Source organism: Hyla sarda, chromosome 1 (assembly GCF_029499605.1).
Source record: "Hyla sarda isolate aHylSar1 chromosome 1, aHylSar1.hap1, whole genome shotgun sequence".
Lineage (NCBI taxonomy): Eukaryota > Metazoa > Chordata > Amphibia > Anura > Hylidae > Hyla > Hyla sarda.
This window is the reverse complement of record NC_079189.1, coordinates 404,219,934-404,233,239: the sequence shown is the minus strand read 5'-3', so window position 1 is coordinate 404,233,239 and position 13,306 is coordinate 404,219,934. Positions and strand designations below refer to the sequence as shown.

Here is a 13,306-nt window from a genome sequence, read left to right as displayed (position 1 = left end):
GGATTGTTCAAAACGCAATCCATTCTCAATTGGTAGATTCACTATAGAAAGAGTTTCCATGTCAGGCCGCCGTGGAAGCTGGACTCCTATGAAAATCCCTGAATCTAGTCAGCAAGTTTCTTATATAGTCTCCAGCTCCGAAAATGGGCAACCAATTGATGAAAATTCCCATGGTCATGCCCATGTACATGAGAACTGCATTGGTCAAACTGCAGGATATTCCCCAGAAAGCAGCACAAAGATGGCTTTCACAAACACATCTAATAGTATGGAGTCTCTAGAATGTTCATCGGTTAGTGATCTATCCTCTGGATATACCTCTACTACAGATGGGCAAGCCATGGATGCACCAGAAGAACAAGTACAGGAAGCTCTGAGTCACCTAAACCAGTCAATTGAAGCCTTTAATGCTGGACTTCAGATGATTCCATGCTCCATGGCTGGTCAGGAACATGAAGTGTTTAAGAATTACAGAGAGACAGATAATTCTTTGTCAGCTGGCATCTGCCTAAATCCTGCTAACCTGCCAGTGTGTAAAAAATTGATTGCCCACAAACAAATGACCTACAATTCCCTGGATGCCATGCCAAGGCATGAACATTATGTCAACTCTGTAGCCCCCGGAAGACTGAAAAGAAGTCGTCCATCCCTTGATGTTCTTCGCAATGCCATAGTGGTAAGTGAGCACATTGTAATATCATGTGGTTCATGGGATAGGGACCCCCCTCACTCCTCCCTCCAGATCTCCCAAATAAAAGACATGACAACTAAATGGGGTGAAAGGCCACGGCCGTTTATTGAGGGTAATAATTTAATTTATTAATAAATAACCAATAAATTTATTAATAAATAACCATTTTATATATATATATATATATATATATATATATATATATATATATACATAACCCCTAAAACCATCATAAAAGATAACCACAGTGTATACTTACAAACAACAGCTGTCCACCCAGAAAACTCTGGGTGACACCCCCACTTAATAGAACAGCTGTCCACCTGAATAGATGACACCCTCATAAAACAGACCGTGACAGGGAGGGAGGGACGGGCAAGCTGTTTCTTCAGGGTTTTCTTCAGAATGATAGTCAACTCCTTCCAACAATATTTTATATAGAGTTGAATCTTCCCACCGTGGCTACTAACCACTAATCAGGTACCAAAGCGCCGGCCCTATAAGAAAAGCTCAGCACCAAGTTAGTCATATAATTAACCCTTTCCATACCTTATGCTATAACCATGCAGGGGGGCCCATCCCATATGGCCCTTCTTTTACCCTCCTGGGCCTTGTCATTGTCTTGTCATTTTTTTTATTTTATTTTTTTACTTTCCATATTGTTAAGTATTTCCTTCCCCATCATAATATTCTTGGGTAATGTGATTTATGTGTTTTTAGGATGAACAGCAAATTGTTCCAGTCAACTTGGATCAAGATGTAGAAATCTGTGACAAAGACAAGCTTGAATTACAGGAACAGACAGATGAGAAGAAAAATAAGAAAAAGACTGATGGAGGACCTGTTCGGTTTGGATGGGTCAAGGGTGTTATGGTAAGGAGAACTGCTTAGAAGAAGCGTCTTAAACACAAACTAGCATCTTCTACTGTTGTAAAGTAAAATATGTGCAATATTTGTTTATTCTTTTTCTCAGATCCGGTGCATGCTAAATATCTGGGGAGTCATCTTATACTTGAGGTTACCATGGATTACGGCACAAGCTGGAATAGGTATGGCTATATACAAGACATCTGCAACTACAGTGAGGGTTAATGAACAGAATTAGTCCTTAGCTGGGTTTCGATAGCAGGTATAGAGCAGAGTTTGCCCCCTCAAAAGTACTCATTAATCCCTTAGTTTCACACATAGTGTTTTTTGGATGATTTTGACCAACACCGGAAAAGGATACAGCAAGAAGGAAAAATATAAGTCCATTATTTATATGTCCTATTTCTTTTGGATCTACAACCGGTTTTAGAAAAAAACTGCCTTATAGTAGACTGTAGCATGTCTTCCTAATTGATGTTTATAAATGCCAGTCAATTGTAAATACATTGATGATTGATACATATAATATAAAAAATTACTAAGAAAAAGCTATAGAAACAGTATTATTTCCCTTGCTTTGTTTAGGTCTCACGTGGCTGATCATTTTGATGTCTGTGTTAGTGACATCTATCACCGGTTTGTCCATTTCTGCCATCTCTACTAATGGAAAAGTTAAATCAGGTAGGTCTTGTGGTTATCTCTAAAAGGGGTTCTGCAGGGGGAAAAAATAGTACTTGTCCTAGGGTTGTATCTATTAGTGGAGTTCAGCTCAATTTATTCCAAAGAGAATATACTGCAATATCATCCCCAGAAAAGGTAAACTCTTCTTTCAAGTGTTATAAAAATATTCTTGGTGGACCTCAGCTGTTGCTTCTTTTAGGTGAATAGATAAGGTGTCTGTGGAACCTCTGAGTTTGCAAGACTTTGAGCACTGGCTGATTCCCTGTTGACTATGATACAAGGCACAAAACCCACCTATTGGCAGGTTTTAAAGTATATTGTAAGGGCATGGCTGTATTAGTTTAATCGACCCATCCAGTGCTCAGATTTAAGTGTTTAAAATATATGAAAATAAGGCTTTGGAGCACACTGGGAGTTACCTTGGCTGCTAGAGCCCAGCACAGTATGCCCCCAAACTAGTTAGGCACTCCCCTCTGTGTGTTGGTCTCCTTCTTGACCCCCATAATGGACAACCACTAGGCTGTATTGTAATCCGAGGGAAACACTACGTGGGCTCCAATATCTTGGGCATATCTTTTAAACTCTGATATCTGGGCGCTGGAGGTGTCAATTAAATAATGAGAGGTATTTACTGATTCAGGGTCAAAAGCCCTGTACTGCCATGGCCTTACTTGATACCATAAAAACTTTACAGCCATATCTTGATGGAACCTAGTAACATTACATTCTGTACCTAAAATGGTTTGGAAAATAACATCATAAAATTGCATAATTTACATATGTGACAACACAAAAAGTGCCATTAACCGGTCTCCTCTGCTGTGTACTATGCACACTACTTTGTATTCTTCCTAAAGTTTATTTTATTGGCTTACAGGTGGAACGTACTTCCTCATATCTCGAAGCCTGGGACCAGAATTAGGAGGTTCTATTGGACTCATATTTGCATTTGCCAATGCAGTTGCAGTTGCCATGCACACGGTGGGCTTTGCAGAAACAGTTAAAGATCTCCTTATTGTAAGTTTAGTTGTATCTTTATCTTATATAATGTATAAAAAAAACAATAATCAGTAAGACAGTACTACTGATACAGTCTGTTTTTCTAACTATCCACTGACCATTTTCTCATGGTAGGAATATAATGCTGTGATTGTTGACCCTGTCAATGATATCAGGATCATCGGTGTTATTACCGTGACAGTTCTTCTCTTCATTTCACTAGCTGGAATGGAGTGGGAGGCAAAGGTCTGTGTCTGAGAATACAATTCTGTAACACTATATTTTGTGTCACTAGATTTTTTATGTTCAATATTAACTTTACACATAAACCTATATTTATCTTTAGGCACAAGTAGTGTTCTTTTTCGTCATCATGGTGTCTTTTGTTAGCTACCTAGTGGGGACCTTCTTACCTCCCAGTGAAGAGAAACAGTCAAAAGGAATTTTCAGTTACCAAGGTAAAAACCTAATGAAAATAATTGTACAGATCTCTACCTTATGGAGGCCCTCCCTTTCCCTACTGAAAATACATGCATGCACGGCTAAGCCGAGTGTACATGTGTATAGGTTAAGGATGGCAGGAAAATCTGTTAGAAAACATGGGTTAACAGTTTGGTGTGTTAGGTGTATGAGTACCTTTGAACTGATGGGGATACAGTATAAGTGTAATAGGAGGGTGGCAAATAGTGCAGGCAGCTGTCTGTTTTTTGGGAAAGGCTGGAGCTGTGTCTTGACAATGACTTTGTCTGTAACCTATGTTTTGTGCAAACAGGGTCAATCTTCTTGGAAAACATTGTTCCCAACTGGCGTGGGGAAGCTGGAACATTTTTTGGAATGTTTTCTATATTCTTTCCATCTGCTACTGGCATCCTTGCTGGTGCAAACATCTCAGGGGACCTTAAGGTACTGTGTTAAAATATTGTCTAGTTATTATGTATATGTATTTCACTGTGGCTTATGAATGTTTTTATATACAGTTAAACTATCCCATCAGAGATTTACTAAAACTGTTTAATTCTTAGACAATGTAGGATTAGACAGTCTAACAATTCTCCAGATTTATCACAATGGCTCAGATTGTGTAAGAAATCTTTTGCATTCTTGAAAAATCTTGTCTATAAGTTGGCTTAAACTCCATCAGAATTTTTAGTGCACTTTTGGCACGCAGTGTCGCATCTTAAGCAATTTTAACGAGGTCATACCTGTTTTGTCAGACATGGCAGAAAGGTACCTAACAATGTATAATACTCATAATAGATGTGTTGCAAGTCACCTAGGTAAGTTTTTAATACATAATTTATACTTCAGGACCCAGCCGTGGCCATACCAAAAGGAACATTGATGGCCATTTTCTGGACTACTGTGTCATACCTTGCTATTTCAGCTACCATCGGTGAGTGTATTTATTATGTTACTTAAAGCTTTAGCTAAATGAAGAAACAATAATACTGCTATTCCTTTACTTTACATCAATGTTTGCCCATACTAAACATTTTTTTTTCATATATCTTTGCAGGATCCTGTGTCCTCCGTGACGCCTCTGGCATTGTAAATGACACAATACCTTTTAATGATACAGAATGCGAGGGACTCAGCTGTCAGTTTGGCTGGGATTTTAGTGAATGTCGACAAAATGAAACCTGCTTCTACGGCCTAGCAAACCATTATCAGGTATGAAATGTAGAGGTTATTTTAGCGTCATATAGTATAAAGTTTTAATTGCCAAAATTATGAATACAAATATTTAGGATCTGAGATAAAGAAATCTGAAATGTAGTCAGTATGTTCTATTATTTTGTCTGTCTTTTCTATATAGGCAATGAGTATGGTATCTGCATTCAGTCCCCTCATCACTGCTGGAATCTTTGCAGCCACTCTGTCCTCTGCGCTGGCCTGCCTGGTGTCGGCTCCCAAAGTATTCCAGGTATGAGGATACACAAAATATCTATTGATTGATGATAACCCACAAGACATACTACTGAATATATCTATAGTGCTCTTCAATACATAATTGGTACAATATAGTACCTACACATCCAGCATGCCATATAGTATATTTACCTGCTTAAGTAAAATTTGTGTTATAGTGCCCGTACACCCCAATTAAGGTGCCTGTATGCCCCATTTATATATCCCATTCACAACATGAATGTTCAGATTAGTCAAAAATCTTGTGAATAAGATAAGAAAGAGGCTTATTTTGACCTTTTTTAAATGCACATTGTCTAAATTATTAATACCTTTCTGCAGTGTCTGTGTGAGGATAAGCTATACCCTTTTATTGGATTCTTTGGGAAAGGTTATGGGAAGAATAATGAGCCTATCCGTGGATACCTTTTGGCTTTTTTTATTGCCATTGCATTTATCCTTATTGGTAAGTGACTTATACAATGTGTCCTGGTATGTACAGTGGTTGGTTGTAATGGGTACAATATCTAAGAATAATAGGCCTTATATATAAAATCTAGAGCAGACCTTGAGGACATATAAGGAGTTGTATATTCTATGTGTCTTGTCTGTGTGTATATGGGAGGCTCTTTTAAGTTTGCTTTTGTATGTCAGACATAGAAACATAAATGCATTTTAATCACATTTAAAATTGAATATATTGCATGATTGAACTAAACATAATAAAACCAAGAGACACCATAAAATACAAAGGAGTAAGTGACTGAATTTTAAATACCATGCAACAAATCTCATAGATAGAGGCTTCATTCTGGCAGATTTATAACAAGACATTAATACCATGCAGTGAATTATTTTTAATATTACGAGACCATTTTCATTTCCAGTTATTGCATATAATTCCCTTCCTGGAAATAGTATCATTTATCATTTAACTCTTGTCTCTCCACAGCTGAGCTAAACACAATCGCCCCCATTATTTCCAATTTCTTTTTGTGCTCCTATGCCCTTATCAACTTTAGCTGCTTCCATGCGTCCATCACCAATTCTCCAGGTAAACTTTTACATTTCACTTCTGCCTATTCTGCTTAAAGTAATTGTTTCATATTTCTTCCATGGATATTACATCTTTTCTCACCTTTTTAGATTGTCTTTTCTTGATATATTTATTTGCAATATGTATTTGAGATAATTTGATATGATATTCGCTGTTTCCAGAATAATTCATGGTGTATTACTAACTACTTCCAGGATGGCGGCCATCATTCCGTTACTACAGCAAGTGGACCTCCCTTTTTGGTGCTGTGGTGTCAGTGGTTATTATGTTTCTCCTCACATGGTGGGCAGCTATCATTGCTGTCGGGATCATTGTCATACTCCTAGGTTATGTTACCTACAAAAAGCCAGGTATGAATGATCACCTTAATTCCATGAAGTTTTACAATATATTTTCTAATAAATTATCAGCACTTGAATATTAACAAGGCTCTTTATGTATTATTAGATGTGAACTGGGGATCTTCTGTGCAGGCCGGAGCTTACAGTATGGCACTTACTTACAGTGTGAGCCTGACTGGAGTACAAGAACATGTTAAGAACTTTAGGTATGGTAATGAAGAGAACATTGAAGAATCAGTCATAGTATAGGCGCTATACAATGCATCAATTTTTGTTTCCTTTTTACTTCCAGGCCACAGTGTCTTGTACTGACCGGACCCCCCAATTTCCGTCCTGCCCTGGTTGACTTTGTCAGTTCTCTAACAAAGAATACAAGTTTGATGATCTGTGGGAATGTTGTTACTGTGAGTATAATGTATTGTAACAATATGACATTGAAGGGCAAGTGATGTATTCAACAGATATAAGACTATGGGAACATGGTAGGGGGTGGGGAATTTGTGGTAAGACCCTAAATGTTGTGTTTAATAACATAAATTTTAAGAATTAAAAAAGGTTAAGAAAAAAAAACACTAAATATCTGATTTTTTTACTGTTTTAACAGGACTCAGACAAGGTACCAGACTCAGAGGGACACCTCCGGTGGTTAAATACTAGAAAAGTGCGATCATTTTACAGTGTGATTCAGGAAAGGACATTAGGAGCTGGAGCCAAAAGTCTTATGCAGGTACGGACATATTAAACTATTGGCAATATACAGTGACCCCCCGACCTACGATGGCCCCGACATACGATCATTTCAACATGCAATGGCCTCTCAGAGGCCATCGCATGTTGAAGGCAGCATCAACTTACAATGCTTTTTTATGTCGGGGCCATCGCATAAATGGCTATCCGGCAGCGCAGACTGCTTCAGCTGCTGCCGGATAGCCGTTTAAGGTGCCCCGTGTGGTCCGGTGGGTGTCACTCACCTGTACCGGTGCTCCGGACCGTCCTCTTTGGGATCCTCTGCATCGCCGGCGCTCTCCATCGTCATCATCACGTCATCGCGCACGCCGTCCCATCATCCAATTGGAGCGGCATGCGCAGCGATGTGATTACGGCGATGAAGAGACGCAGCAGAGACGGTCCAGGGACGCGGCGACAGCGATGGAGGGCAACATCCAGTGCAGCGGTGAGCGGCGGGGACAGGTGAGTAATAACCTTCTATACTTTACATTGCACGGATCCCTCAACATATGATGGTTTCAACTAACGATCGTTCATTTGGAATGAATTACCATTGTATGTTGAGGGACCACTGTATTCTGTAATGATTTACAATACTGCCTAGAGGACAGTTGCTTCCTTGTCTACAGCTAATTCACAATGATACGGGCAACATGTTAAGTGTCTGGCTTGCTAATCAAAGCAATAACAACTTTATTATTTGGTCTGCTTCTACCTAAAGCGGTTTCTGTGTTAGTGATCTCAAATCTCTTGGCTATGCCATCACCACCTGATCATATGGATGCAAATGCAACAAAATCCATTGATGATTTAATAATGCCACATAGGTTACATGACAAATGACACTTATCTCCACTAACATAAATGAAAATTATTGCGTGCAAGTACCCACTGGAAGTAGACATGTGGAGGGAAAACATTTCAGAAAGTCCCTCAGCACTCCATGGACCACCATAGCATCTTCATTCTGGCAGTCAGTAGATATTCCAGCAGTAAGACTCTAGAATTATTCAGTGAAGGAATATGCTATGTGATAAAAAAAAAAAAAACCTTTTAAAGGGGTACTCTGGTGGAAAACTTTTTTTTTTTTTTTTTAAGTCAACTGGTGCCAGAAAGTTAGACAGATTTGTAAAGTACTTCTATTAAAAATTCTTAATCCTTCCAGTACTTATTAGCGGCTGTATACTACAGAGGAAATTCTTTTCTTTTTGGATTTCTTTTCTGTCACGACCACAGTGCTCTCTGCTGACACCTCTGTCCATTTTAGGAACTGTCCAGAGCAGCATATGTCTGCTGTGGGGATTTTCTCCTGCTCTGGACAGTTCCTGACATGGACAGAGGTGTCAGCAGACAGCACTGTGGTTGTGATAGAAAAGAAATCCAAAAAGTAAATCATTTCCTCTGTAGTATAATGCTGCTAATAAGTACTGGAAGGATTAAGATTTTTTTATTAGAAGTAATTTACAAATCTGTTTAACTTTCTGGCATCGATAAAAAAAATTAAAAAAAAAGTTTTCTACCGGAGTACTCCTTTAATGCCTACCTAATGAACACTTGCTGAAAACTGAATCTGACAATTTCCAACACCTGCAGTTCTATGAAAAACATTGGCCTAGACTTATCAATCTGTCTTAACATTGAAGGTGTTTTGATCCTATTGAGTATGCAACACTTACTAACAATTTACTAAGCTCATTAATACATTAGGTGTGATAAAATCATCCAGACAGTAAGTCTATTGGAAGGATAAAGTTACAGTCACACCTACATGTTTACAATTATTACTGTATCTTCTTGTGAAAAAACATCAGTGTGTTCTCTGTACAGTAGATCATCATATGTTCTGTCCATACAGGTCTCTGGTCTTGGTCGTCTAAAGCCAAACACTGTGGTTCTGGGTTATAAGAGTAACTGGCAAAGCGTTCCAGGGCAGTGCTTAGAAGAATATGTGGGCATCATTAAGTAAGTGGAATCTAGACGACCATGCTTTTATCTGAAATGTATCCTATCTAATATTTCCGTCTACTCCACTGGTGATCTTCCTTCTCTGAATTTAGGTCTTTGGGATTAAACTTTATTCTCTAATTTGTGATTTATTTTTCTGTACTGTACCTGTGCATGTGTTACAAACAAATAACTTTTGTTCAATTTTACAGCGACGCCTTTGACTTTCAGTTTGGTGTGTGTATTCTACACCTAAGGGATAGTCTTGATGTGTCCCAGAAGATGCAGGGGCAATGTAAGTAGGATGCATGATAGTAAGAAAATGTTTTGCATAATCTACAGGAGCCAATTGTTATCATATAAAAAAGATCTTAAAGTGTCCCCATTGTTAAAATAATAATATTAATTATATATAGATAGATGACATGTCATAAGTTTTGATCAGTCAGGGTCTCAGTGCTAAGACCCCAATCAATCATAAGAACAGGGAGAAGAGTCCCGTAGCACTCTTCACTCCCTGGCTTACAGATATATATTAGATTTTTAGAGTAAAATTCTATACAGGAATATTAATAGACTGTATAAACTGTTAATACTACAATTCATAAATGTTCATGAATGGCCTTCTATTACCTCAGATAACTTAGCATTCCAGGATTCAGATGATGAAGTCATATCCGACAAAGAAACAGAAAACGGTAAGTTTTCTAATCATTGCTATAGGACATAGCTCAGACTACTTTTTTTGTAATGAGAATTCCTAGTATTAAATATTATATTTTTACTTGCTTCCAGAGACTCCCACTATGGTGCCAGAGATTATAACTCAAACTAACACTGAATTCCAGGGCCACAAGGGCAAGAAAAGCATCCATATTTACTGGTTGTATGATGATGGAGGTGAGCACAATTTTATTGTTTTTTCTTTTAAAGATATGGGCGCAGATTTACTAAGATTGTCCAATTTTTAAAATGTGTTTGCTTGTTGTTTAGTGTATTTAGTTGGTTTGTGATATGCACCTCTCTCCATCCTGTTGTACAATTACGAGACAATCTATGCCAAAAACTGTAGGAGAACCCTTAGCTAATATATCAGGACATATGAAAAAAACAAAGGACATGCCACCTAGGGTTTCTAACCTGCTTTGTCTGTCTCAATACAAAATCAGGAAAAATATCTATTATAAACGCATATTCACCAAAAACTCATTGTTATTTTTGTTTTCTTTTTATTATTCTCAAGGTCTCACCCTTCTCATCCCTTACTTACTGACTCGGAGAAAACGTTGGTGCCAATGCAAAGTACGAATCTACATAAGAGGAACAACAGAGAATGCAGAAGAAGAGAGAAAAGAGTAAGTTATTACTGGCATGTTTTATGGACGTGCAAGAGAAAGTGGGTGGTGAATTGAAGGATAAGAAGAAGAAAACAATGAGAGTGTCCTTTCAATGCTCTTCATCTATTTTCTCCTTGCAGAATGCAGATACTGCTAGAAAAATTCAGGTTGGGATTCCAAGATGTTGTAGTGCTTACAGACATTGACCAAAAGCCCCATCCCAAAAAGTAAGTACATTGGGTTCGAATAATTTTAATTAAATGGATCTTCTTACATGAAATTAAATAATCCCACAGATTCTTAATCCAAAGTGGTATTTCTCTAATTTGTAAAAAAAAAATTGTTCTATATACCTTAATGCCATGGTTTATACATATCCCTCCATTTGATTGAACATCCATTTCTCTATCTATACAGCATGCAGTTTTTTGAGGACCTCATTGCTCCATATATTATTGATGACCAGAGGGAGAATAGACTAGAGAGTCCTCCTTGGAGTATCAGTGAAAATGACCTTCTAAACCACACAGCCAAGGTGAATATTATGTTTTATCCATGAAGATATTTGCAGTATATAGTATACACATAGGGGGAGATTTATCAAAACCTGTCCAGATGAAAAGTTGCCCATAGCAACCAATCAGATTACTTCTTTCATTTTGCAGGGGCCTTGTTAAAAATGAAAGAAGTGAGCTGATTGGTTCTTTGGGCAACTGGGCAACTTTTCCTCTGGACAGGTTTTGATATATCTCCCCCATAGAGTCAATACTACTTAAAGATAATTTCATATTGGATTCATAGGATTGACTTTGAACAATCACCTTGAATCTTATGTTTGTCTATGTTTCGAATAGTTCCTCATCTCTCTGTATGTGCATGAAAATGATAAATCGCAGTGGTTAAAGTGTACCTGTCATAGTGCAAAAAAATAAAAAATAATGTGATATGTTACTCAGAATACAATCCTGATCATGTACATATAATTTTTATGTGTCTAGGACCTATATATCCCTAACAAATAGCATTTATATGTTGCTCACTTGCTTTATCTTCTTGCCTTGTGGAGGGGGCGTGTCCATTCTCCCCCTCACTGTGATGACTCATCTGCTCTGAGTCTGGGAGCAGCCTGGTAGTGTGCAAATCACTGCACAGTAAAACTAGATGCTAATCAGCTTTCACAAACTCCTGAATGTGTGATCAACTTCTTTGTCATTCAGGATTCAGAGAAAACTTTGGCTGTACAAGCATGATGGAAGTTGTAGTTTTGCATTGCAACAGCTGGAGCTGCAGTGTTTATAAAGCACTGTGTTAGAGCAGTGTTGCCTTTAGCAGTTGCAAAACTACAACTCCCAGCATGCCCACACTTCCTTTGTCTGTAGTTTTGCAAAAGCTGGAGGCACACAGCTGGAGAATACATGGCTTTAAAATAGAGTTTTTCAAAGATTTTACCCCCAGCTGAAGCAAAACTACAACACCCATCATGGGAGTTCTAGTTTAGGAACATCTGAAGGCTGTAGTAGTGCAATGGTGATCTCCTATACTGGATACCAAGACACTTTATGGCCGGTATCCAGTATGCTGCAAAATACAGAGTAGTCTGTCTGCATAAAGACAGATGACTCCTAGTGGTGGCTATTTTCATTTTCGATTTTTTAGTAAAATTTACATTTTTAATAAATGTATTTTTAAAAAGTCCTCTTATCAGTAGTACTACAAGATATAAAAAGTTTTTCATAATGATAGTGCTTCTTTAAGGACTGATTTGTCAGTATTTGGCAGCAAATTGCATAGTCATATTATGATAACATAGTATGGAAAACATCCCATTGATGTTGAGCTCAGTTCAAATACTATTATATCTATGATGGGAAATGGAATCTATGTTACTGTGCAATGTATAAATACATGATACAGGTTAAAACTCTGGGAGAAACATATATATTGTGTTATGCCTATTGTAGGGCCTGAGATGATGCAAGCCACCAGAATGGCAAACAAATCTTTTATTGTAATATTATACAACTACTTTAAGGCAACGTTTTCTGTACGGTATAAAAGATTAAGAGTGTTCTATCAGAATATATATGTGCTAACTTACAATTGTAGAAAATAAAACTGGCATGTTCTCGAAACCAAGTTAAACGGTCAGTATTTTAGGGGAGATGTACTTTAGCTGTTACATTTATTAATATGGCTTGTTTCCTTCCCCAGTCTGAACGATATGTCAGAATAAATGAGATCCTCCAGCAAAACTCTCAAGATGCTGCTCTTATCGCAATGTAAGTGATTTAGCAAAATTTTCCATCATTTCTTTCATTTCTGTTCATTTTTAATGTTTGTCTCTAACCAGTACTACTCTTGTTTTTGCACTGTAATGATATTGCACCTAAAATAAATAGGGCTCTGCTGCCATACTAAGCATATACAGGGCAATTTACACTAAAAATATGTTGGAATAAGATTTTTTTTATAAGTTTATTTAGAGGTGTACACAAATTTTAATATCAAATAGATACAACCTATTACATTTATCATGGTTACGATTTATCATTTCTTAGCTACCTGCTAATTACGTATCCCTTTCTTCTTAATATTACAGAAGCCTTCCGATTGGCATCAAATCAGCCTGTCCCAGTTCTCTCTACATGGCCTGGCTTCAAAGCTTATCTCGAGACATTGTGCCACCAATTGCCTTCATCCGTGGTAATCAGCAGGACTCGCTCACAATATACTGCCAATAATCCTGGGAGAA

The 13,306-nt window shown here is 37.7% G+C and overlaps 1 protein-coding gene across 1 annotated transcript; it reads left to right on the top strand.

The window, feature by feature from the left end:
• Nucleotides 1-268: 268 nt before the first annotated feature.
• Nucleotides 269-13,306, top strand: LOC130308542 (solute carrier family 12 member 3-like). Its single transcript, XM_056552252.1, has 26 exons — nt 269-676; nt 1,412-1,564; nt 1,665-1,740; nt 2,144-2,239; nt 3,117-3,256; nt 3,374-3,484; nt 3,585-3,696; nt 4,011-4,141; nt 4,547-4,631; nt 4,755-4,909; nt 5,055-5,162; nt 5,489-5,612; nt 6,099-6,200; nt 6,398-6,553; nt 6,651-6,750; nt 6,837-6,948; nt 7,149-7,271; nt 9,129-9,235; nt 9,430-9,512; nt 9,856-9,915; nt 10,013-10,117; nt 10,461-10,572; nt 10,695-10,781; nt 10,972-11,089; nt 12,766-12,833; nt 13,154-13,306. The coding sequence occupies exons 1-26, from the start codon at nt 269-271 to the stop codon at nt 13,293-13,295; spliced, it is 3,174 nt and encodes a 1,057-aa protein (XP_056408227.1). The 3' UTR covers nt 13,296-13,306.